This window comes from Tauraco erythrolophus, chromosome 4, assembly GCF_009769465.1.
Source record: "Tauraco erythrolophus isolate bTauEry1 chromosome 4, bTauEry1.pri, whole genome shotgun sequence".
Taxonomy (NCBI): Eukaryota; Metazoa; Chordata; class Aves; order Musophagiformes; family Musophagidae; genus Tauraco; species Tauraco erythrolophus.
The window spans coordinates 46537192-46562865 of NC_141468.1; the positions used below are offsets into that span (position 1 = coordinate 46537192).

A 25674-nucleotide genomic window follows, 5' to 3' on the forward strand; every position below is an offset into this window, starting at 1 on the left:
TCAAATAATTCTATCTTGACAACATTTGTCACTATAGGGCTCAAACCTGGTACTGAAGTAGATCAACCAGCTTCACTATTGCTGGCAAACGATGAAGTCAATGACTTGCTAGAGTAACATTTTAATTCCATTGTGATCTGATCTAGATCCATACAAAATTCATGTTTCCACAGAGTGCTTGAAACACCATGTGTGCTGATCATGTTCTAGGACAAAGAACAAACATCTGAGGAGATCTGATGTTGCCCCTCTTCCCAGATGATCTTTCAGCCTCTCCTGGCCCTGTAACAGAGTTAATACAGTTAATCCAGCTCCTTCTAGTTATCACCCCCACCCACCAATTGTAGTTCAGTCTTATGGGCAAGATTTTGAACTAGCTGAGATACGAGCACATGTTGGCCCATCACAGAAACTGTAATGTCTTTTGGAGGAGTGATGTAAAAATTTGGTAAAGAAAGATTTAAATACTGATGAGCAATTCACCACAGTTCATCAGTTTTTAAAACCTCTCCAAACAAGCTGTTGTACCTAATCTGAATAATTAGCTATACCAGAAGCGCTCCACAACTGTTTATTTGAGAGAGAGGGGTTCTCCAGTATGGAAAGAGAAATTGCACTAATGTTTGATGTACCACGTATTTTTTCTAGCTGAGAAGTGTGAAGACAGCTTTGTACACCGTGACTGTATCAGTTGTTGTCCACCAACCTGTACATTTGAAAAAGATTGTCTTGGCAGCAACCTACACTGCTTAGATGGCTGTTACTGTCCAGATGGTAAGTGCTGCGAATTTTATGTGAAAAAATAAGGTAAAGCTAATATCCAGCATCATAATAAAGTTGTCTAAATAGGCTGTGCTTAAAGTTAAAGATTATGTGATCTCAGAATCTTTTCATTTTTGAGCTTGTACGGTTTTACATGCATAAGGCAGACATTTTCCATAACGCAACTGTTCAGAGTGACAATTACTTTAAGAGAGCTTCACTGTTCAGCACTCTGAGCTCTCTGCACTCACTGAGCGACTCTTTTTGCTGGTCCCTGGTTAAGACTAGTGAGATCACCTTCTGGCAGATTTGAATGTTTGAGTCGGGTGGGGAAGAGCAGTGATCTGGCATTCGTTAATTTGTTTTTCATCTCATTTATTAACTTCTCTCCCAATAGGTCTCATTATGGAAAATGGAACTTGTATCTCTGTGTCAAATTGTCCTTGTATTTATCATGGAACTGCTTTCCCTGTAGGATCAAAAATCGAACAAGAATGTAGCAAATGGTATGTGAAAACCTCACATCTGCGTTTCCTCTCCCTGTGGCTGTTGCCCATAGTTAGTTTAACATCCTAGTCACACATTTTAAAGAATAGTCAGTATCTATGTTTTACAGTCTGGGCCCTGTGTATCAGTAAATAAAATATGCAGGCTGTTCTGTGGAAAGGGTGAATTCAAGACATGTTAATTAGCTCAAAGCTGCTCTTTTGCTAACAATAAGAATAATGAATTTCTGTGTTTTGTCATTTTTCTTTTTAGTATTTGTATTGGTGGCATGTGGAACTGCACAGATCATGATTGCCCAGGTATCTGTATTACATTATGCTTTTCTCTCCTCAGTGAACATAAGGGATAAACTTTTCAGAAGACAACAGAACCAGTTATGATCCAAGGATTTGAGATGCTAATTTAAGAAGAAAGATTAAGCAGATGGATGTTGAGAGTAGCAGTGGGGCAACTGGGGTGAAGCTCTTAACTGTCTGACCATACTCATCTTACCTTTTTCTGTTTGTTTCCCGAACTTGGTGTGTTACATCCACCTCTTGTTTTCCTATCTCCTCTTTATGCTCGATGTTCTTTGGGTGAGGTGGCTTATTTCTATTGCCTGTGCCTTACCTAGGCCAGGTATAAGGATCTCCTCACTTCTAGGTGCAATTGTAATGCAAATAATAAGAAAAACATCATTCTGATACTCAGTGTTCTGTATTTTCTGCCTTGTAACAGCAGCTCATGTTCGGGTAACGAACTTTATCTTTAAACATTACATGTCTCTGCAATGAGTCACTCAGAAACATGCAGCAGTCAGGTACTGAAACTTGCTTGACAGTTCTGTATCTTAGACAAGATTATACATAACGCTTGTGAAACAGAGAATTTTGTACAAACTAAAAGGATCCCCCTCTGAATGAGGTAATAAGCGAGGCTTAACTGTTACTAAGCAAGGCTTGACAGGGTGGCCCTGTGGTGTAAACCAGTTGACACTGAGAAGCACTCCATATGTCTTGTGTCTGTTGTGTATGCATGCAGGGGGTTAATTATGGCTACTCTAGTCTGGTCCTAGGGACTGAATGCTTGTTAGTAGCCGAAGCAGGTTAGATGTGCTCCCACAGAGCACCTCCTGCAGTAGTTGCAGCCAAAATGAATCTAGTTCACGTGCTTTGACACTGTCCCATGGTGTGAATGAAAGTGCAGTAAGTGGGGATGTGCTGGAGACTTGCTTCAACAGTGCACTCCTGATTTGAACTGAAAAACAAATACAGATGTGCGTTGAGGACGGACACCTTCAGCCTCTTCATACCTGCGGTAACGAGCAGTGCCATAGTACCTAAAAGGAAGGAGAAAGAAGTTCGTCCTGTTTCATGCTCATTCATGCCAAAAGATGATGAGGAAGAAGATTCTAGGAAACTTCAGAATTTTAATAAACAGAAAACTCTTTTGTATTTTAGAGAACTTGTAACTCAAAAGCATCTCATCTAGTTAGAACCAAAAGATGCTGCACATCGCTGTTTGCAATATAGGATGGTATCTGATGGAAATAGGTGTATATAGCATATTTTGTTTCCAAATGCCATAATAGCTAGACAGATTAAAGTTGGGCTGGATTATGTGCTTAGAAATAAGGAGATAATTTCTGGTTTATCTCTCTTCCATCATTTACAGAATAATGATACATTCTTATGCAAGTGAACATTCTTGTTCTTTTTCTCTCAAGCTGAGTGCTCCATCACAGGTAGTTCTCATTTCACAACATTTGATGGACGTCATTTTACCTTTCTTGGGATTTGCCAGTACATTTTGGTAAAAGGCACTGGGAAAAACAAATTCACAATCACTTTACAGAAAGCACCCTGTGGGCAGGTAAGTCACGTTTTTGTTGAACATTCACAACAAACATGTTCATCCATATTTCAGGCGATCTTGTATAGGTTCTACCGTAAACTATCACGTTACATTTAACAGAAAATATAAATGGAAACCATTTTACAGCTTTTTGTAAGCGGTTGTACTGCTACATGTTGTATTGCCCTTTGTAAAATCCATCGCATTTAGGGATAAAGCCTAAAACATGGGGGTCCTGGGAAGCATAAGATGCTTGGTTTAAAGCTGGTTATGTGTCACCTTTTGTCCTGTACTTAGGTTCATAAATTCTGCCTGAATAGCACTCTGAAATGATGGGTGAGAGTTAGTTTATAAGTCACCACAAGTCAGATATTTATATATTCTTGTATTATAATTCTGAAGAAATTATATCCTTTTGGTTTGCAGTCAGATCCCGGCTATGTTTCAAGGTGAGAAGCACCTTCATGCGTACAATAGTTTCTTTCTCCTGCATTGCTGCATTTGGGCTCTGGTTGCACCAGCTTGATATAAACGGGGTCAGTCTCTTGGTCAAACTGCTGGTTAACCCTGCAATGAGGAGTGATCAGGGTGGCCAAGCAAGTATGGCCTTTTGAACCCAGTATCAGCACTTGGGGACTTCTGTCCCCTTACAACTAGACTGCTGTAACGGCTAAAATGCGTTCTCCTTGCTCTTATACGCAGATGCAATGATTTATTATGTTCTACACACAATATTAGGTGCTCTGTTTAATGCTTTGAGTGATAGTTTACGACTGATTTACCTGATGACAGTTCTGGTATTTCCTTTCTATACAACTGTTATTTCCTGTTTGTTTTTGTTTTCCATGGTAATATTAGTGTCTTTGCCTGTTTCTGATGGTGAAACTTGTTTCTACTTAGAACTTTGACCACGCCTGCATTGAGTCTATAACACTAGTTCTAGAAGATGATGTGAGCAAACAAGTAACTCTCACAAGATATGGTCAAGTCCATACTGGCCCTAACCAAGTTTTTAACCTTAATGGTAAGAAATGCATGGAGTACAGTTTTACCAGGGTTCACATTCTTTCTTTTATGCGCTCCAAAGCTTTTTAATAATATCTGTCTACGAAAAAAGAATTTCTTCAAACATAACTTATGAAATGTACAGGAATTTCTTCAAACATAACTTATGAAATGTACAATCACTTCTTGTAAGTTTAGTAATGGTTCTAGAAATGTACTTTTTCAGCCTGTGAAATAGAGTCCTTCATTATGCTCTCATTTCTTTGCATTTCTTATCTTGCAGAGAACCTAGAAATTCCACTCATTTTGTTTGTGTTTAGGGGGGAGGAGGTAAGAAAAAGAAGGGAGGTGAAGAGAGGTTGGAAATCATCTTGATGCTGATGTTAAGGTTTAGCTTGATTAAAACTTTTTGGAATAAATGGCATGGAATAAAATCCATGTGCTCTGAAGGATCTACATTGCTTTTAATGCTGACTTACTTTGTGATTTCAGGCAGGTTACTTCACCTGTTTTGAAAACTTAGTAAACTAAATCAGCCCTAAAAGGATGTTATAAAATTAAGCACTGAAGGTGGAAGTGATATTGCTAAATTTCTTACCTTACCGTGATCAGTTGTAAATTCTTACTAGATTTTTAGTCTCTTTCTGAAAGAGTAAAGTGGGAGTTTCCCTTTCCTTTTCCAGCCTCTAGCAAAACAGAGTTTAGGGAGATCTATGTTGGTGGTTGCATCTATGTATTTTCTTCATTGAATTTGTCCAGTCACGGTTCTGCTTTTGGCATTCACAGCTTCCTATGGCAATGAGTTACATAGCTTAGTTATACTTTCACTTATGTTGACGGTTCTGCTTCATAATTTTATTGGTAATTTCATTTAAGGTCTTTTGAATCAGTCCCTATTCACTTTCTTGTCTCTTTCCATAGTCTGCAACAAATGCAATCTATGACAAATATTTTGGTGTCACACGTGGTAATTGGGTGTATCTAGTAAGTCTTATCAGCTAAGAACATCTTTAAGCTCACATAAGCATTTTATCTGCCTCTTCTCAGTTCAGCCACCTAAGCATGTGTGTGCGCGTGCGTGCGTAGAGGCTGCTTGTGAAGGTAGACGTGCTTTAAGCCTGCAGCGGCAAGTAGCCCAACAACAACAATGTGTAGCAAATGAATGCTGTGACTGTGAAATTTCCATTTCCTTGCATAATGGATTTGCCGGGAAGGAAAGCTGGGAATTTGATAGGGCCTTAGTTTGCATACAGTCTATGCAATGAGCTGTACTGTATCAATAGCAGTAAGAGAGAACTTTCTATCTAAAGACAGCAATAAACATTACAGACATCTGTTAATTAATTTTCTAACGTCCCTGAAGATTGTTAGTTAGTCTTATAACATCCCTGAAGACTAAGAAACAAGTGGTTTCTTGCCTTGTTTTCTCATTGCCAGAGGAATGCTGTTTCATTGCTTTCTTCTAAAAAAAAGAAATGCAAGGGTGGTTTTTGGATAACTCACAGGTACAGAAAGGTGAGAGATCTTTTACTGTCGACAGTAGTTGCAATTCCTGATTTCTGTTGCTAATGAAAAAGGTACGTAGTCTCACAAGTTCAGATGGAGAACAGATGAGGTTATTTGGCTGCAGGTGAGGTTGCACATATTTTCTCATTCTGTTTCTGAGTTTTTTCTGTTTTGTTTAAGGGGTAAATCAGTACAACCTGGAAGTTGAATTTCAGTGACTTTCTTTGTCTATGTGCAGGGGCTATTGAAATCCAGAATATATCTTCTTTCTTTGTTCAACTGAAAACTAGTTTTGGTTTGAAGATACTGTTTGCTAAAGATGGAGAGAGGATCTATGTTCAAGTTGATGTTGGATGGAAGAGAAGAACGTTAGGACTATGTGGAACGTACAATGGGAATTTAAGAGATGATTTTCTGTAAGTTGCATTATTGTACATTTAGATTGTGTTTAACAATATGTGAAAAGTTTTGTTGAATATCATCATCTGATATGTCATTTCATTAGTGTGCGCATACTTTATTAAACTAACCAATATGAAATCTCTTAATTAAAATGTTAGTCACTTTTTAAAATATGAAACTCATAAATTTAGCTAAGTAATTCTAAAATGCTTAGCTAAGTAATTCTAGAAAATGACCATATTATTTATAGAAGTTATTGGACTGATTATATTACTTGAATGTACTTTTTTCCCTCCCTGATACTGTCTTATCATTAGCGCAAATACATGAGCACTAACAAAATGAGTGGGTGATAACACTAGGATCATCCTCACCTGATTAATACTTACTACTGCTTGATTTTTTTTTTCCCACATGAAGTTTTAATGGAAAAAATGTAATTCTGAACCACAGGAACAGTTTAATTAGAAAGGCACACTTTTCTCATTTTTTTGCTTCCTTTCCTCCAAAGTTCCTCAAGCTATAATACACAAAACTTTTCTAATTATTTCTAATTTGAAATAATTAATGAAAAATGGCATCAAAATGCATGAGCCCCCCCTCTAGAATACTGAAATCAGCTAACAGGTCAAATTTTTGACATTTCATAGAATGTATGTACATGAATGTGTTCTCCTCTCATTAATGCCTCCTCCAACTGATTTCAGAGCACTTGAATTAAGAACAAGTGAGGGCAGTCTATGAGTGTAAGAATATTTTTGCATGAGTAACATATTGAGGAAAAAGCTTCACATGCCCTCTCTACTTTTATACCTCACAGACGGAAATTCTTTTGACACATTGAATGTTCAATGTGACTATGCATCTAAGACTTTTTGATGTACATGTGTCCTCACCCATGTAGTCCATAAGGTCAGCAGGACACTTGCAGTATTGATCTTTTCCTTTTCAGTTCTCCAGCAGGGATGATAGAAGGGACGCCGCAACTTCATGCCAATGCATGGAAGGTTTCCTCAGCTTGTTCTGTGCCTATCAATATTCCTGTGGTTGATCCCTGCAATGTTAATCAGCAAAATGGTATGTTTTCACATGGGAGTCTGTAATTAGCTGTATATTATTGTTATTGGACATTTTTTATTTTCTCTGTGAATGGATTGCACATATATGTATTTCAATTTCAGTGTTAGATGTGCATTCTTTCTTTCCTTTTTCTTTTTTTTCACAAAGACTTTTCTTTCCGTGCATTTAGCATGTAAAATGTAAAATGAAGTGAGACCTTAATAAATACAAGCTAATCAATTGTTTAATGCTTGGTGTACTGGCCATGACTCCTAAATTCTGCTGTCTAATACGCATGCAAAGTGCTGGGCAGAACACTGTCTGTAGTCCTGTAATTGGACCAGTCAAAAGGAACGATGTGATGCACATCTGCAGATTAACAAGGAAAATACAGGAGGCAGTGTCTTGCCGAGACGGTATTCAGACCAGAAGTCCTGTCTCTGGCTTCTCCGTGCTTGTTGCACTAAAAGTTTCCTTATCCTCCATCTACGCTCTCTGAAATAAACTGATGGAAACTGAGGTCTGTGGATTTGTTCAAATTCCTGAGTAAAGATTTAGATTTGGCTGGTTGACGTGCCTATGTTCTGTGTTGAACTTTCACCATCTCTTCCTTTCCATGTGGCCGTTCCTTTCAATTAATGAAGACAATGGGCAGACAGTAGTTGCCAGTTCTCGCAGAATTTAGTCTAATGTTTTTAATGTTTCAGACATAAGGCTTCATTAAGGATGTGGGATTTGGCCATATTTAGAAAATGTGAGGGCAAGCTTAGAATAACCACAAATCTTTAAGAATCTGGGGCATTCTAAGATTTTTTTGTGCCTTCAGTATTGTCTGTCTTCTAAAGCAGTACATCTCAGCTATGTTAACTCTCTCCAAGATGCTTTGCGCCTTCAATTCTGTGGTTCCTCAGTGAAAGTGGAGTTTGACATAAACGTAAGCTGCTTAGAGCAGGAGGATGGACTAGATGACCTTCTGAGGTCCCTTCCAGTCTGAATTTTCCTGTGACGCTGTAAACATCACTGGAAAAAGCAGTCCCTGAGTAAGTGGTCCTGCCCCACGCTACCACCTGTGCTGAACCAGCACAAGCATTTTTCCAGGTCTGAGATGATCTTAATCTGATGAAGCTGAAAAAGAAACCAGTTTGTTTGTTTACTTATTTTGTCAGGTTACTTTTCAACCAAGTCAAGTTTACTCCTTGAAGCTAGTTTACTGAGAGGCTCCAGAAATCCTTGTGTCAGTGTGTGTATGTGGGAATGAACAGGGAAGATGAAGGATAGGGACACTCTTTTAGCAGAAAAATTGCCTTAAATATGATCCACATTATGGTGTTCCTGAGATATTCCACCACTTGTGGTGGTAGTACGCTTCAGCAGTAGGAGGAGAGTCTTTGGCACCAGAAGGTATACAGCCAGCTTGAGACTTGCATGCCCCCGAGCTCCAGTTTTATAATGCTTCCTGAGTCCACATGCCAAGAAGTATATGGCCATTGCTCATTTCAAAGCTAAATGAAACATCAAGTAGGAAAAAACATATTCCAAGCTTTGAAGGACTCTTCTAACTAAGTATTTAAAAATATATTATTTTGCCATTTAAGTTTCCTGCCCAACTAGAGGAAGGCATAACTGTATTTATATAGTTATTTTTATCTTAAAAGGAGTTTATTGTTGAGGGAATTGCTTACAATATCAGTTTTAAACTACATAACTTCACAGAAAAAAATAGGATGCAAGTTTTTATTACACAACTGGTTTGGTTTTAATATTCTGTGCTATTCATTTGACCAACTGTTATATTAAAATGGATCTGGCTAAAACAATGTCACCTTCTCTTAGCTGGGTATGCATTTCACTGTGATATCATCAATCAAGAAGTTTTTGCTCCCTGCCATGCCTACATCAGTCCAGGATTATACTACCAACTATGCCGCTTCGACGCATGCAAATGTGGAAGCAGCTGTTTGTGTAACGCTTTGGCACACTATGCTTATGTCTGTGGCAAGCACGGGGTTGTCGTCGACTTCAGATCTCATATTTCTTACTGTGGTGAGTTTGCAGAATGGAGTATCTTTTAGAAATGTGTAAAATTCTGCAAATATCCTTCGCTCCTCAAAATACAGAGACTGACCTGTTTTGCTGGAAACTAAAATTGTGCCATGGGCTAATGACATACTCAGGGAAAAACACTAACAGCCTTTACATTAAGCATGTGAGTTTGGAACCCTGAGCTGCCTCACAGGGAGTGCCTGTCCCTTTCCATTTGCTACAGAGAGAATTTAAATTTCTGACTTTGAGCCCTTAAGTCATATGGAAGCCCCTATTAGGCTAAAGTAGTTAGGGAGTGGCAGGACCAGGGCTGTTCCCTAAGGGAAGGCAAGCCTGGGTGGCAGAGGCTCCTCAGGGTGGGCAGGGCAGGGTGGGCAGTGGTTTGCCAAGTAGGATATAGCAAGGATTTAAAACAAGGCATTTCTAAACTGTAGAGTAATGCCTCAACCCTAACTGGACCATTCCTCCTCTCTTGGAAGCCTGAGTTACTAGACAGACACACCCACCACATCCACGCACACTTAACATGTATAAAGAATAGACACCTCCTGCTTACAAAATAGAAATTGTCTAACATAAAACCACCTGAATCTAAACATTTCTAACTTAAGAAATCAGTAAAATAGCATATATTTCTCATGCATTTTAACTCACCCCAGTGCAGCAAGAGACTATTTTGCTTTGCTGTTTTGCAGTCCCACGATATACTGCTTTGTTTTCCATTTTTCACATTTTAAGAGTATGTTGTTCTCCCTTCTCTCTCCCTCTCTCTCCTCCAGCTGTGATGTGTCACAGTGGTATGCTTTATCATCAGTGCTCTTCTTTTTGTAAACACTCCTGTGCTTCACTTTCTATGGCAAATATCTGTGGTGATGACTGTGCAGAAGGATGTAATTGTCCTGATGGGAAATATTTTGAAGAGTCCGTCAACTTTTGTGTATCAATGTAAGTCATAAGAAAATAGAATATATGCGTAGGCAAGCAAGATTTGAAGTAGTTTTTCTGCTGTTTCCCTCAAGATGCAGACTGCCTGAACAGGATAGCAAGCAATATGTGAAGATAATGTATTCTTTTGTATTAATCAATAGTGGGGCCTCATCTGATACTGTGTAAACAACCATCTACTGTACTTCAGAGAAGATATGTCACACTGCTTTAGGGAAGGGTGATGAAACTTTTTTAATTCATGGGAAAGCGTTTTCACATGAAAGCCTTGTTTTTAACACTTAAGAAGAAACATGAAGAAATCTACTATCATGGTTTAACTGAACTGGCAACTAAACACCATGCAGCTGCTCGCTCACTCTCCCTCACCCCTGGGAGATGGGGAAAAAAACTCAAGGGGAAAAGGGAAGGACACTCATGGGCTGAGATAAGAACAATTTAATAACTGAAAGAAAACAAAATTACAAGTAGTAATGGTAAAAATAATAATAAAATTATAATATACACAAATGAGTGATGCACGGTGCAATTGCTCACCACTCACTGACCAACACCTGGCCCAGCCCCAGCTAGTGATCCTGAAGAAGAGAGATCCTGAAACTGTAATACCAGAAAAGAGAGAGAGCTTGCTGGCCAACACTCGTCTATATACTGAGCATGATGCTAGACATTATGGAATATTCCATTGGCCAATTTGGGCCTCAATCCTAAACTTAAAATCAAATCCTAAGCTAGAAGTTATGGGTCTGTTGTTCTGGCTCTGCTTCCCTCCAGCTTCTTGTGCACCTGCACACTGGCAAAACATGGGAAGCTCAAAAAGTCCTGGATGTCTTAGCAACAGCTATAAACATCAGTACGTTATCAACATTCTTCTCATACCAAATCCATATAAATCCAAAACACAGCACTATTCTAGCTACTAAGAAGAAAACCAGCTATCTCAGCCAAAACCAGAACATCTATGTAGTAGCAATCCATAAAGCAAGGATAGTATGGAAAGAGTGGTTAGGAGTGTCTTTTTTCTGTCTCACAATGCAAACATACTCAGTGAATGAAAGAAAATAGTTTTTGTACATTGTGTACCAAATTTTTACAACTTACCACTGTGGAGAGTTACTGAGTTCAGGTACTGAAATAAAAACTGAAATGAGTATTTCTATAAATTTCAAGATTATACAGAGTTATTGCTGTTCATTGTGACATATTTTGGAAAGATCAGTAAAGTTCATACTGTAGGGATAAAGACTGCTTCACACTATTAAAGAGTATGAAGTAACTTGGTATTCCCATATTTTCGCATGATTTCTAGAGAATTCTGTTGCTACTTCTATCCCATCTGGCTCTTATCACAGAGTTAATGGATTTCGCTATGATAATTCCTCCGTCCCATGATTTTGGCAGTACTTTGAATGGAAATTACATGTTGCTATAATTACTTGCATAACTGGGAAGAAAAGCTCCTTTCTGTAAAACTAATGCACAGAAACAGCAAATAAATAATATGGAGATTGAGGAAAATGCTAGCTTTGTTGAAAATGGGAGGAGTTTTGCCACCGACTTCAATACCGTCAGTGTCATCCTTTAGTTTTTGTCTTTAGAAGTACACTGTAAATATAAAGATTGAGTTAATGAATTATAAGGCCTGCTTATCATAATAGCTTGATAAATGGATTGCTCTTAAATCCCATTTTATCTTGCTTTTTTATCTACATGCATAAATATTCTTTTAACAGATCCGCCTGTCATTGTCGTTACAAGGGCAAAGCCCTCCACCCTGGAGAAATCCTCTCTACGCCAACAGGCTCCTGGTAGGTTTGAGAGCCAAGAGTTTTGTCTTTCACGTATCACAGTTTGGATGCTACTCAAGAGACTTGAGAGTTTTTTTTCACATCAAATGAAGGCCTATTGTATCAAGATTTTATTTTTGTTACACATTTAGTAAAAGGAGCCTAAAATAAATTGGATTACATACCTGCTTGTTTTAACAACAAGATACCTGGAAAATTCTGTAAGCCAGGGACTCAAGAATATCTCAAAACACACATATAGATGTTGCAGAATTGTTCTTAGACCTGGGGGAATTATGATAGCAATATGAGGCTGATTTCGGAAGAATAAACAATGTGATTCTATTTTGGAAAGTCTTTCAAACAAAGGCTTGCAGGGAACTATATTTGTGTCATTTTATATTATTAATTCATGATGGAATCCTCACTTTACTGAAACAAGTGGGGAAACCTCCCAGGTTTCCTGGTCAAACTTGTTCATTTTACAAGAAATGCACTCAACCTGCTGATTTAAAATCATGTCTGTGACTTGAGTGTCAAGATTGATTGTTGCTGAGGTCTTATTGGTAATCATGTTGTTTAAGAAGTGAGAGTAGAGGCTTCATTCTTCTGTCATTGCGATGTCTCTGCAATCCTTTGGTTTTTTCACGATTTTTTTTTTTTAAGGAAAAGGAAAAAGTGAGGACTATGTTTATTGTCAAATGTATTTTTCTGCAGTTCTGTATTTTATCATAAAAAGAATCAAGCTGTGTATCCTAACATCTGTGCAACAGGACATTTGCATACTATATCCTTCTATATTTACCAAGGTGGATAAGGTTTTGTGTTACACTACCAGCATCCTGAATCACCTGGTCCTACGTTCCCACAGAGGCTGACGTACCCAGCTTCTTTTTTATTTCAGTGAAAGTTAGGCAATTAAGTAGCATATAAACACCTTTGTGAGTTTGGCCCTTATTACAGGTGAGCAGTTAGAAAACACCAATAAAATGTTCATTAGAACTCATGCTTTCGGATTTTAATCCTCCTTCTTCTCCTGATTTCTGTGGTTTAAACTGGGTTAAATTGTATTACCTTTTTTAACATGATAGCTATAAAACATTTTACCCTTGAATAAAGACTGGTTTGCTTTTCATTTCCAGTCAGTGTTTGAATGGAACAGTGAAATGTACTGAAACCACTACAGAAAATGCAGGTAATTTACAGTCTTTTTACAGTCTAATTTACAAATGTTACAATTGCACAGAGAAAGTTTTTAACATTGAATAGTCATTTGGTTTTCTTCTCAAATGTATTTTCATTATGAGATACTGAATGTCATGACATATTTAAAATAGGAAGTTAGGAGCACAAGTTGTCTTGTTTTTTTCTTTTTCTTTTTTTCCGTAGCACAAATTGTATTGCCAAGTCACTTGGGAAATTAAAAAAACAAATAATTACATGTGAGGTGTAGGTCAGTGTGTTCTCATGGGAATACCTAAAATTAGGCTCACTATCGACGTTTAGAAAGCCTTAAGATCTTGATTTCTAGAAAGTAAATTTTTAAGAAATTTCTAATGGATTTAGAAGACACTGAAAATTACGCTACTTCTAAATCCATTAGAAATGGATTAAAAATGCTACCTCTAAAGATTCTGTCTGCCTAAGACATGTATTCTTATATGTACTGTAATGTGGGCTAACTGTGCATTAAAATAAATAGATTATGAACAAAAACAAATAGACAACTTTCAGTGTAAAAGAGCAGTCGATCTCATTTAACCTGCATTTTGCATTTGAAGTTCACATATGCCCTGAAGGAAAAATCTACTATGACTGCAGATCTCCTGTGCCTGGATTACCAGCAGCGGGTGTGAATTGCGGGATCTCTTGTGCAAACCTTGCCATGAACTTCTCCTGTGTCCCCTCACCCCCTTGTGCAAGTGGCTGCGTTTGCCCCCCTGGGTAAGCTTTGGCGGAACAACCGGGAGCACAAACCATGTATATATTTTTCACAGTTTAACTCTGCATTTTTTTTTTTGCTTTTTAAATTCCAGTGGCATCACATCTCTAATTTTGAAGCTCTTGTTCTATAAATTTTTGCAGATATACAGTCACAGTTGAAAGGACAACTCTTTCTTTTGTCTCTGAGAACCCTTTTCTCCTTCCTGCTGGTGTGAGGCTCCATGCTAGAATGCTTCCTTAGTTGGAGTCCCACAGTTTTTCCATCCTGAGACCATGATTCCACTATCCCATGAGATATCCAGCTTGCTTCCAGTGCGATTGGCTGTTATTTGGGACTCCCTGGACAAATGACTCCCACCAATTGCACAGTATAGTTTATTTGATTGTAGAAGCAAACATGACAAAAAATCATGATGTAAACCATGTGTTCCTGCTTACTCCCAAGTAGTTACTTCACCTGGACTTCTACTCAGGTTTACAGTATTGATGCCCAGCCTGAAGCAGGGCTGGGAGTTGGGGTGTGTGCGCTGGATCCTGCCCTCTTCTTCTTCATTTTCTCTGCCCTTCTGAACTCAGACAGGTTTTTTTCTCAGCTCGTGTGTTTGGATTTGGTGCCCAGAAACAGTCTACTGAGCTTTGCAGGTGTCAAGTCAAAGTACAAAAGCTAAAAGCATTTGTTGTGAAGTTTTGGTCAGGATCAACCACCACTCCTTCCATCTGTTTCCATTCCCTCCCCTGATACCTGCTGTATGCACTTTCAAATTTAAAGAGTCAAATATGCTGTGCAAATTGCTGCCATTTGATGTCAGGTGGAGAGCTCTCTGTTTTTTCTCAACATCTGATTTCATTTCACTGTATGTGTAACCAATGGTCCCCTGACAATGTATCAGTTGAGCACAGATCAGAGCCTAATGAGACTGCCAGAATTCCCCTGCCAGCAGCTTGTGATGTTCATAGATGACTAAGCACTGGTGGAGGACAGATTTCAGGCATAGCTATTTAAGATTTCGCTAGTTGTTCTTGCCTAATGTTCTGTAGTCCTCTACAACCTCTGCCTCAATTAAGGAGTTATCTTTCAACACCATTAGTGTTATAGGAATAAAGAATTATTTTTAAGGCAGAAATTCATGAATCTGTACAAGACATCGTACAAAAACTAGTAAATTTTTATTGAAACATCACCATGATATTTGCATGAACTTAAAGTAGCAGCATTGTAATGAAAGTTCATCTGAAAATTTGAAATAATTAAAATATAAGTTAAAAACAGATCTAAAGCCCTGCTCTCACAGTCAAGTAGTATTACACCATTTCAAATTGAATGTTACTTGATTATTATCTGAATGATAAACTATAAAAGGGGTACAGACAAGCCAAATTCCAAGTTTCTGCCAAATAATGGAGTAAGACACATGGATTATTTTGTTAAGTGAGAGAATAAACACTATTTTTTCTATTACATAGAAAAGTAAATGTGTAAGACGTGTAAGCAATGCTTAAGACCCATTGCCCTTGGAAGGGTTTAGACAATACACTACACATTCCATTATGTTGTGAATTCACACTTTCATCTTAATAATTCTTTTATTTTGAAGGATGGCTGAGCATAGAGGGAAATGTTATATTCCTGACAGTTGTCCGTGCACCTGGAAAGACAGGGAATTTCTGTCAGGAGAAGTGATAGCTACACCATGTTACACCTGGTGAGTGACCTGCATTTTGCATACTTCCAAATCATCTGGGTCTGGCAACAAAGTGAAACTGACACAGGAAACATGATGAATACATTGAAAATAAAAAAGGTATATGTTTGTTTATAGGCAGTTAGAGGACATATTAGGCTTTTATTAGGCTAATAGACTTGGAAGAGTAGACAGACTTTTGGGTGAGTGCTTCTTCAGGTCTGAAGAAGATATCCAAGTTAAAAAGCAGTCAAGAACAAATGCTTGATTCCACACATATCAGTTAATCTCTGAAAGAAAAGACATTTGGTATTTTGACGAATAGAATACAATGAAAGACAACCAAGAATTAAAAAAGAGGAATTATATGTATGAAAGTGGTAAATAGTCTGCTCCTCTGGGAGCTGGACTGCTTGCAGTGTGAGTTACCAGTCAGCATGAATGACTGTATAGGAAGAAGATGGGCAATTAAAAAAAAAAAGGAAATAAAAAGCATTAGAATTGGAAAATGAGCTAGCATCCGGTATCTTTTTTAAGGACCCTTACCTGACTCATTTTGACACAAAAGTTTTTCATCCATTATAATTTGCTAGCGAAAAATATCTATCCTCAGCTAAGTATATACTTAGAAATGAAAAAAATGTTTGGCATGTCAGCTTTTAATCAGTTAAAAACTTAATTGGCAAATCAAGTAAGCTCATACACTTACAGAAGCAAAACTAGAAGCTGTCAGTACTACCTTCGTGCAAATTCCTGTAAGTCACTGAATGCAGCTGACAGCAACAGTAATCCCTCAGAATATCAGCGTTCATTTCTTAAACTCATTCCGTACTTGTCTGATACTCTACAATCTTACAGATAGCAGAGAGAAGTCTTTTGCATTGAATATGTGCAGTTTTTTATCAAAATTTCTTAAGAAAAAAATATAATATTGATGTTTTATGAATGTGTTGTGGCATGGTATCTTATCTATACTGAAAGAATGATGGAAATATTTGCATAAGCCATACAAATTTTAAGATTATTTTGCATTCATTTCTTACGCATTTTTATGGTACATACATGCTGATGGCAAAATGTTCAAAATTTTTCTGTCATGGCATCACCAATAACTTCAGAAGCAATCCACAAAATAGCTCTGTGTTTCAAGGTCTGAGAATTTTCTTCCTTTCATGAATTTCTGTACGACTTGAAATAAAGAACCCAAGAGAGCTTTTTATTGAAAATAAAAAGAAAATGACCCTGCTATGAGAAGATAATGATAGTTAATTTTCCTTACAGTGTCTGTCGGAGAGGGATATTTAATTGCACTAGTTACCCCTGTCCTGCTGTGTGCACCATTTATGGAGATCGACATTATTATACATTTGATGGATTGGAGTATGATTATGTCAGTGACTGCCAAGCTTACCTGCTAAAGGTAGGAGAATTGTTCATACATTTTCATGTTTCCAAGTGAAGTTTCCGTGAGAGGGCAAGTATTTTCAACACTGGGAGATGATCTATAGAAACAACCATTAAGAAAACAGGTGCAGAACAGATGTGCCCGAAAGGAACAATCTGTAAATGACATTTCATGCTCAGCCATTTAAAAATGGTACATAAGCGTGTCCTTACATATCTGTGTGGTCTAGAGAAAAATAGAAAACAATGTTTTCTATTTTACCTTAACTATGCTTTTATCATGATGAGTGAAGAATAACACTATATAAACTATTCTAGAACTAGGTATAATCTATAGATTTATTTAATAATTATCTATAAATTCTGCTTGGCAGAGGGTTAATGATGACCTGTAGGGCTGCTTGGAATCCTTCTTGAATGTGATCTGCATCAGATCTGGAGTGTATGAGTATGATAATATCAAACACAACGATTTCATAATTCAACAATGAAATCCTTTATTGAGATTGTCTGGCAGCTAGATGCTAATATTTCTCATAGCACACATTGACAGTACATTGCTAGCCTTCTTTGTTTAAAAATGCCATTACTGACATTTAGAAATATATTCTATTACTAACAACACTATTTTTTATTATGATCGTTGCTATTATTAAGGCTAAGAGTCTTTCTTCTTAGTTACAGTAATGTGGTTAGAAGAATATTTATTTTCTGTCAACCCTGACTGTCTAACCTTAAAAAAAAAAGCATGGTTTCTCAACAAGAACTACTGCAAATAGTTCATTTTGTGTATGCTTTAGTAAAGTATTCACAGCTGAGAAATAAAATAGATTGGTTTCAGATTTTTTTCTTTGTTAAAAAAAATAAAAAAAAGATATGTTTGGTAAAGATAATAAGAATACCTCATAGTAAACTCCTGACGTGTATCATACTGTCTCATAAAAGAGCTCTTACTCTTAGAGGTCTATGAACCTTTGAACAAACCTTCCTCCTTTAAGATGCAAAAAATAGGGGTTACTTTATCTGTGAAATCATCTTGCCTGTGTGATGAGGAGCGAAGATTGGTTGTAATTTCTTAATTCTTATGCCATCCAGCCAGAGAACTATGTAAGACAAATCTATGCTGCTTTTTCAAACTTTAGTATGATACTGAAATGTTTTGCTTTTACAATCTGCGCCACTTACCACTCTACTGTATAAGAAAGTACCTACCTGGAAACAAACCATGGGGAGCATTTGAAGTCCAAGAACAAATTTGGCAGCCAGTAATTAAGGCATGTGGCACACTGCCAACAGGCCTTCCTTCGGGTGAAGATGATGACACAATGATGAAACTGCTGCCTACGTAGATCTGCTTTTCAGACTTCTCAGGCTTTTTTTCAGCTTTTTGACCTGATTTTTTTCCCCCAAACTTAGCTAATATGAGAAAGTATGACCTAATTTGTTCATCATTTTCTTTCTTCTTTAATACACGGAAAACTTTCATGAGATATATTGAAAGATCATTTATTACAAATTAGACACTGCATAATTATGTCTGGAACAGATGATGTATCTGTGGGCTCATTTTTGACTGTGAAATGTTTGGAGAAGTTTTAGGGGGGAAAAAAAAAGAAACAAAAGATGGGATCATATGGCAGATGCCCAAGAGCTTTGAGAGAACTAAAATACAGAACTGATGAAGTGTGTCGTGTGCAGTTCTGGAATCAGAGGAATAGAAGATGGCAGTGTAACCAAATATTTTAAAAGAACTCCATGGCTGAATTTGGCAGCAACAGACCAATATGTCTGATTTATGTATGAAGGAAATTAATAGAAATTATAATAAAGAGAAATTAGAATTTGGGAAGAGTTGAACACTTTTTTTTTTTTTTTTTGTAAAATAAATTCATGCATGATGAATCTTCTGAGTTATTCCGTGAAGACAATAAACATATGGATGAGGATGATCAGGTCAATACGTCTGTATTTTAGCTTAAGGACCTTTTGGAGACAGATTTCAACAACTGTTTTTCATGCACTAGTCTCTCATAGGATGAGAGTGAAGATTCTTTGAAACATGAATTAAAAGTTGTAAGTTAAAAAATAGGAATAAATGGCCTTTTTTTAGAATGGATAAATCCCAGTGACATCCCACAGGGATCTGTGCTGAGACCTGCCTCCAGCATCTTCAGAAACAGTTTTGAAAAGGTGGTGTCTGGATTGACGTGGAGTAAGCTGATGATAAAGAATCAATCTGAATATCTGAAACAAAGACAGACCACCAAATGGTTCCAAAGATCTTAAGGCAGAAAACACTGCATGATAAAATGGAGGATGAAATTCAACTATGAAATATGCAAATCAGTGAACAGAAAAAATAACTAAATAACTATAACTATGCTACCATGAAGACAGGCACTAAATTAGCTACTAGTACACAGGAATGGAATTTTATGTGAGAAAAATATATGAAAGGGATGTAATTGGCATTCTCCTAGTGGCAGGCTGAGTGATAATCCAGTGTCATCTGTTCTCCAGTTTCACATACACTTTTATTTGCATGTACACAGTTACACCACAGTTGTACCACATACATGTACACAGTTGTACCACATAATGATGTGGTTAAAGTATATTATATGTGCAGATATGATAGCATGATGAGGCTGCTTTTTTTTGAAATACGCTTTGCTGTTCCTATAGCAGAGATTTCCATGGCTGTCTCTTTGTAGTCATACTCCCCTACATAGTGGCCATGTGCAGTGACGTTTCTAAATAGTGGTATCACAGTAATGTAACGAGTCTTCCTTGAGCTACTCTTTGTTCAGAAGGTGTGCAAGAAAGCCATGTCTCTTATAGCCTGTTATCCAAACAAACAAGCCAGATGAAAGCTGGGAAAGTATATATATTTGCAAAAGTTTAAATGCCCTGCCTAACATCTTGGCAGGCACAGCTGTCCAGGGCAGTCTTGCCACTTAAGCCATCCTACCTGTTCTACAAACTAACTTTTTTTTTTAACTTAAATCATAGAAACATAGAATGTTTTGAGTTGGAAGGGACCTATAAAGATCATCTAGTCCAATGTCCCTGCCAGGGGGAGTATGTGCTGTGTGCTTTGTTTTCCCCAGTTGTAAGGTATTGCAGAACATCACAAATTCCATAGCGACTAGTACACAATCCATCGACTTCATGATAGTTCACAGTCTTGTTACAAGGCTGATTTTTATGGGTAACATGTAAAAGGCTCACCAAACACCTGAAATCGAAACAGCTGAAGTGGCTGTACTATTGTATATACAACACTATAATAACTTTGTCTTTTCCCTTTTACAAATCTTTTTCCTGTGAGAAGCAGACTGCTTTGTCTCTGCTATCTTGCATACTCTAAACAAAGGTGTTGTAGCAGTGCAATAAGGGAAATGATAACTACAATAAATCTGTTGGCATTCTAGTCCTTCCCAGACATAGAACTGAGTCCAATAATTATAATCTGAATTCCATGTCTCCAGTGGCATGATGATGCACTGTTCCCATCCATGTTACCAGCCCTCACTGTTTGATCTGGCTGTTAGCCTCCCTTAATGTGATCTGTTTGAACAGCCCTTTAATTTGTCACTCTGTTGCTCTGTATTAAACAAAGAAGTCATCCTTACCTTTTACTGCTTTTTTAATAAGGAGGTCTGGTGCTCTTATGGGAGAAAAATCAAGGATCAATTTTCAGCCAATTATGAAACTACAAAGTTTATTTTCAACGTCAGTATCATCTGTCAGGTCTTTTTGTTTAAGGTGACAGTAGGTGTATGGAAAGCCCTTTACAACTAGTTCAACAGATATAGCCATCGATCAGAAAATGACCGAAAAGATTTAATGCAGCAATTTAGAAAATTAGGTCAGTAGTGTCTCATGAAATGATAATTACACACTGAGAAGTAAAATCCTTGTATGGATAAATGACATTCAACATTTGCTTCTAACATTTAAAAACCTCAGTAATTTCGATGGAAAACAAAAGAAAAATCTTAGCAGATCAACTCATTTAAGTTTTATCAATGTAGATCATGTGAACACTTAGTTTTAGCTAGTCTGAATATTGATGAATTTAAGACAATCAGTTTCATCATTAAAAAGATTTAAATAGCTTGCTTTCTTCCATTTTCTTGCGTATCTTCTATCTTTGACGATGCTACATTCTTTCCCTAACAAAATGATATTATTTTTCTAGCAAACTTTTGTTCTGTATTTGTACTTGCAGTCTATTTCTTCCACTTGCTTATTTCATAGACTTCTGCTTTTATAGTAAAATTGCTGTCTTTCTATCACACGTGTTGGCCTTTTTCTAGCTTTGTGATGGTTTTCAGACCTGCAGTTCAGTGTGTTTGTTAAGGCTTGTAGGGTCAGTGCCCTTGGAGCCCCTCAGACTTGTTCTCTTCTGAGAAGCAGAATTGTATTTGCTCTGATTTGGGGGAGTCTCCAAGCAAGAGCTTAGAGGGACAACCTACTTGTCAAAGTATCCTCGAATGAGAGGGAGGTCTGTTGTAATGTTTATGTGCCTTTCAAGAAAAACCTTAAAGCAACCCACTGAAGCCAAGAAAGGAAGGACTGTTTTATTCCTGTATCCTGAAAGATGGAGCTCAGCAGAACTCATCCTCAAGTATTCGTATTTTATGGATTAGTCCTAACTTCAAAGTATGCAACAAAAATATTTTCACTTCTTTTCATCTGACATGGGGAGTTTGGCCATTTTATGGTCACTTTTTTAATCTTTTTGATGCAACCATGAAGGCTCTTTTAAAGACAAAGTTATCACCAGATTTAGTGTTTTGGAGGATTATGAAAGCAACACCCAGTCATTTGATGAAATAATTGAACTGTTATGCCAATTAGAAGTGCAGATGTAACTCTTTTGTGTCAGGAGACACCACATGAGACCCCATTTGTTAAGGCAGAGGTTCATTTAACAAAACATGCATGACCTGGTGAATTGGTGCTACAGTTTCCCAAATGATTATCCTATTGATGAGTAGTCCCCAGTGTCAGATGCCTGGTCTGGCCTGAAGAATACAGCACGGGAGCTCTTTTGTTGCATACCCCTTCTTTTGTAACTTGAGGCAAGTTCAAAGCTCTTAGTTTATGACGCATTTATTGGAGTGCTTAATATAGAAGTTGATTGATGCACTGATAATCTTTTACCTGTTGCTTGCTGATATATTTATCTTGATTGGCAAATTTGTCAAATGATGACTGGGCATAAGGTGGAGCGATCACACACAAAGCAACAATTCTTCAGTTACCCATTTGTCACATCCGAGGAGGCAGAAATAACCTTTATCATATTTCCCCTTATTGAATATCTGTAGTTTTTTTCTGTAGCTTTTTTGAACATCATTTGTGCCAGGCAGCCAGTCTGCAGATCCATGGAGTTGACAAACCTGTAGAATGAAATAGTATTTTGCATGGTCTTGTAGCCTGTTAGTAAAATTAATACATTCTGCTTGCTGTTAGTCACCCTATGGAGGACTAAAGCTGCAGGTTCATGGTTAACCAACATTGCCAAGCTGGCTGTTCATAGTTAAGACAAATATTGTCTTTTAATAGACTCTGAAGATTTTAATGGGAAAGAAAATAATGTTGAATTTGAAATTACAAATGTTTTAAATTGGAAACCTGACTCTAAAAGTAATTTTCTTCTGTTAAGGGAATACAACTGTAACATGGGGTTCCAATCAGAATGCCTTTAATTTTTTTAATTAACATTTCTAATCCTCAAACCAACATTCCAGCAAATAGTTTAATGAGTAAGTAATGTGCCCAAATATGTCCACCTAAAACACTTGTCAAATAATTTATAGCAACAGTAACTGCATAGCAATAATGATGTATTTCTTGACAATTTGCATGCAATTTGTGTCCAATGACTACATTTCAATGAAAATATTTTTTACTGTAAATAGTTTGCCCTGCTCTAATTGCAAAGAATATCAATAGTTTGCTTCTCATCAGTCCTATGATTTCAGAAGAAATCCAGATTTCTGAATGCCCTTTTTTTTCCTGGGTCTCTCGAAGTCCCGTAAGGGTCAGTAGCAAGCTCCCTGTGGGAGACATTCCTTTCCATCCTTGTATTCAGCTGGGGAGCACAGTGGTGAGAAAACATTGGCTTGTACCTGTTTTTCCATTTGTTCTATCCCTTCTGTGAGTAAAAGATTTGATTACAGTTGGCAATGGATTTATGCTCTGGTTTCATTTTCTCCAGATCAATGATTTCAGACTCAATTACCTCTACATGCCTTTCTGTCTCCACCATCTGATTCTCCAGACCATTAAATTATGCAATGAATGAATCACTTTTACTCTTCAACAAAGGAAACACTTCTTTCAATTTGTGCAGATTAGCATGAGGGCTTCCAGGAAAGGCTTGGGGAAAAGTTCCTTGCCATGAAAATGGCAATTTGGAGCTGGTGTGTGTATGGTGTGACTCAGAAGCTAGATCCTCTTTCTGAGGACCTTGCTATTTAGCAACCACACAGATTGAAGCAAGTGACCTTTCCACCTTAAATTTTTGCTTTTGGGTTAACGTTCAGCATCCAACAGCCCTTTGGCTATACTGACTCTAAAATGTTATACTCTGATGGCTGCCTGAAAAGGCAATTCACTGTAGGAATGACTGCCTGAGTTGGATTGCCTCTGGTGGGTACAGCTTTGCGAACTGTTGATGCCTGTCTCCTACTGATACAACAGTAAAAGAGCAAAAAGCAGCATCATGTGCTGCTGTTTCAGAAAGCTGTATGGTACATTGGCAGCAGTAAAATGAAAGCCTTTTGCTGTGTTTGAAGTGGAAGGATGCTCAGGCTAGTCACCTGTCGGTGCTGCTTAGCAGTTTGTGGCCTCTGACTCTGGGTGTCGGTCAGCTATGAGAACTGTGAATTAAATTTACTCTGGTTTAGGTCAACATATGAGTATTTTTGTTTGAAACTAAACTTCAGCAGTGTACATGAACACATTTAACATTTTTTAGATTAAAAAAAATAAAAGCTTTGTGCAAGTTCCAGCTTTCTAGCCCCTGCCACCATTTGCTGAGGCTCAGAAATGGCAAATTTATTTCCACTGTCTTGTCCTTTTTTTCCCTGTTATGTTGTGTTTTATCATTACAACCAACAATGATAAAAATATTGACATTCATCATGCATTTATTAATAAAACAGTACTAATAGTCTCATATAAATCATAGAATCATAGAATCATAGAATGGTTTGGGTTGGAAGGGACCTTAAAGATCATCTAGTTCCAACCCCCCTGCCATGGGCAGAGAAATCCTTCACTACACCAGGTTGCCCAAAGCCTCATCCAACCTGGCCTTGAACACTTCCAGGGATGGGGCATCCACAACTTCTCTGGGCAACCTGTTCCAGTGCCTCACCACCCTCAATGTAAAAAATTTCTTCCTTATATCTAATCGAAATCTGCTCTCTTTCAGTTTAAATCCATTGCCCCTTGTCCTATCACTACACGCCCTTGTAAAAAGTCCCTCTCCAGCTTTCCTGTAGGCCCCCTTTAGGTACTGGAAGGCTGCTATAAGATCACCCCGGAGCCTTCTCTTCTCCAGGCTGAACAGCCCCAACTCTCTCAGCCTGTCAAATAAATAAATACCTGTTAAGATATTTGAAACTAACACCACCAACTGTGCTGCTGATTTGTAATTCAAAATAGCTCATGTTGCAGAATGTGTCACTTGGAAACAAATATTTGAATGTTCCCAAATCCTTAATCTTCAGAATATCTCATTTTTAATTAGAAAAGGATTGCAGTAATGTGACCTGTGCAAAAGCCAAATCTGATACACAAGCAGGCAAAGCTAAGTAAATGAAACAAAAGAAAATTTGTTTAAAATTATTTTTTCTCAAATCTTTTAATATAGTTCTCTTAAAATATAAAAAGGAAGAACAAAATCTTTCCAGTGATCTCTAGCTGATTAATCAACTTTTCAAAATTAAGAAACATTGACTTAAATTGAGACTTTGAAGTATATCAAGTAAAATATTCCCTGTCATGTACTTTTCATTATTAGCAGTAGATTTAAAAAAATTATTTAGATTTAAAAAATATTCTTGACAAAATCTCAGAACACCCAACAACTCTATATTGCCATTAAATCTGCTACAAACCCCCTACGTATAATACAGAAAATGTGATATAATTATTTATTTTTCCTAAAGAGTTGTTGCAAGTTTATTCTGCCTGAGATGTATTCTTTTGGGAAGTCACTTTTAAAGAAATAAGAAGGAGTTACCATGGATGCATTAGCAGACACCTGGCAGTTGTTTGAGGGCGAGTCAGTAGCTGGAATAATCTCACTGTCCTTGAATTTGCATCAGTGAATCTACTCAGTCGTGTTGCTCTCCTCCATTTCTACTCCACTGTACTACAATGCTAGAAATGTGTCATATCTTACAGGTGTATTGCAAGTTTCTTTGCCAAATTTTAAGTTAAAATAATCACATAATTTGCAGCTCTGTAGAAGATGCTGAGGAAAGGAGAATTTATTTCCGTGTGTGAGCAATTTACCTCTTAGGTTCTTAGTTCGTAAATGTGTTTTTTTTAAAAAAAATACTTGTATAGAAATACATAGTGTCAGTGGAAAAATAGGTACTATTACTTTTCTCTTTCGTATAAGAGGATCACCTACTATCTTTCCTATAATATTGTTTCCCAAATTTCATGTGGATTTCTTCCCAAACTGAGACAGTATGTATCAGTGCCATCTGCTGACTCCAAGCAATATTGCTCCAATGTTTGAACAGCTATGGGGGAAAGAATTT

At 37.3% G+C, this 25674-nt stretch overlaps 1 protein-coding gene across 1 annotated transcript in view; it reads left to right on the forward strand.

Moving 5' to 3' along the window:
* Positions 1–25674, forward strand: part of OTOGL (otogelin like) — a 93979-nt gene that overhangs the window by 18802 nt on the left and 49503 nt on the right. The window contains exons 12-25 of the mRNA XM_086610725.1: positions 649–774; positions 1160–1268; positions 1522–1568; positions 2975–3120; positions 4003–4126; positions 5852–6029; positions 6968–7092; positions 8908–9117; positions 9897–10062; positions 11796–11870; positions 12992–13044; positions 13631–13793; positions 15389–15496; positions 16757–16895. Coding sequence (XP_086466851.1) covers positions 649–774; positions 1160–1268; positions 1522–1568; positions 2975–3120; positions 4003–4126; positions 5852–6029; positions 6968–7092; positions 8908–9117; positions 9897–10062; positions 11796–11870; positions 12992–13044; positions 13631–13793; positions 15389–15496; positions 16757–16895 — 1769 coding nt within the window. The remainder of the gene's footprint in view (positions 1–648; positions 775–1159; positions 1269–1521; positions 1569–2974; positions 3121–4002; positions 4127–5851; positions 6030–6967; positions 7093–8907; positions 9118–9896; positions 10063–11795; positions 11871–12991; positions 13045–13630; positions 13794–15388; positions 15497–16756; positions 16896–25674) is intronic.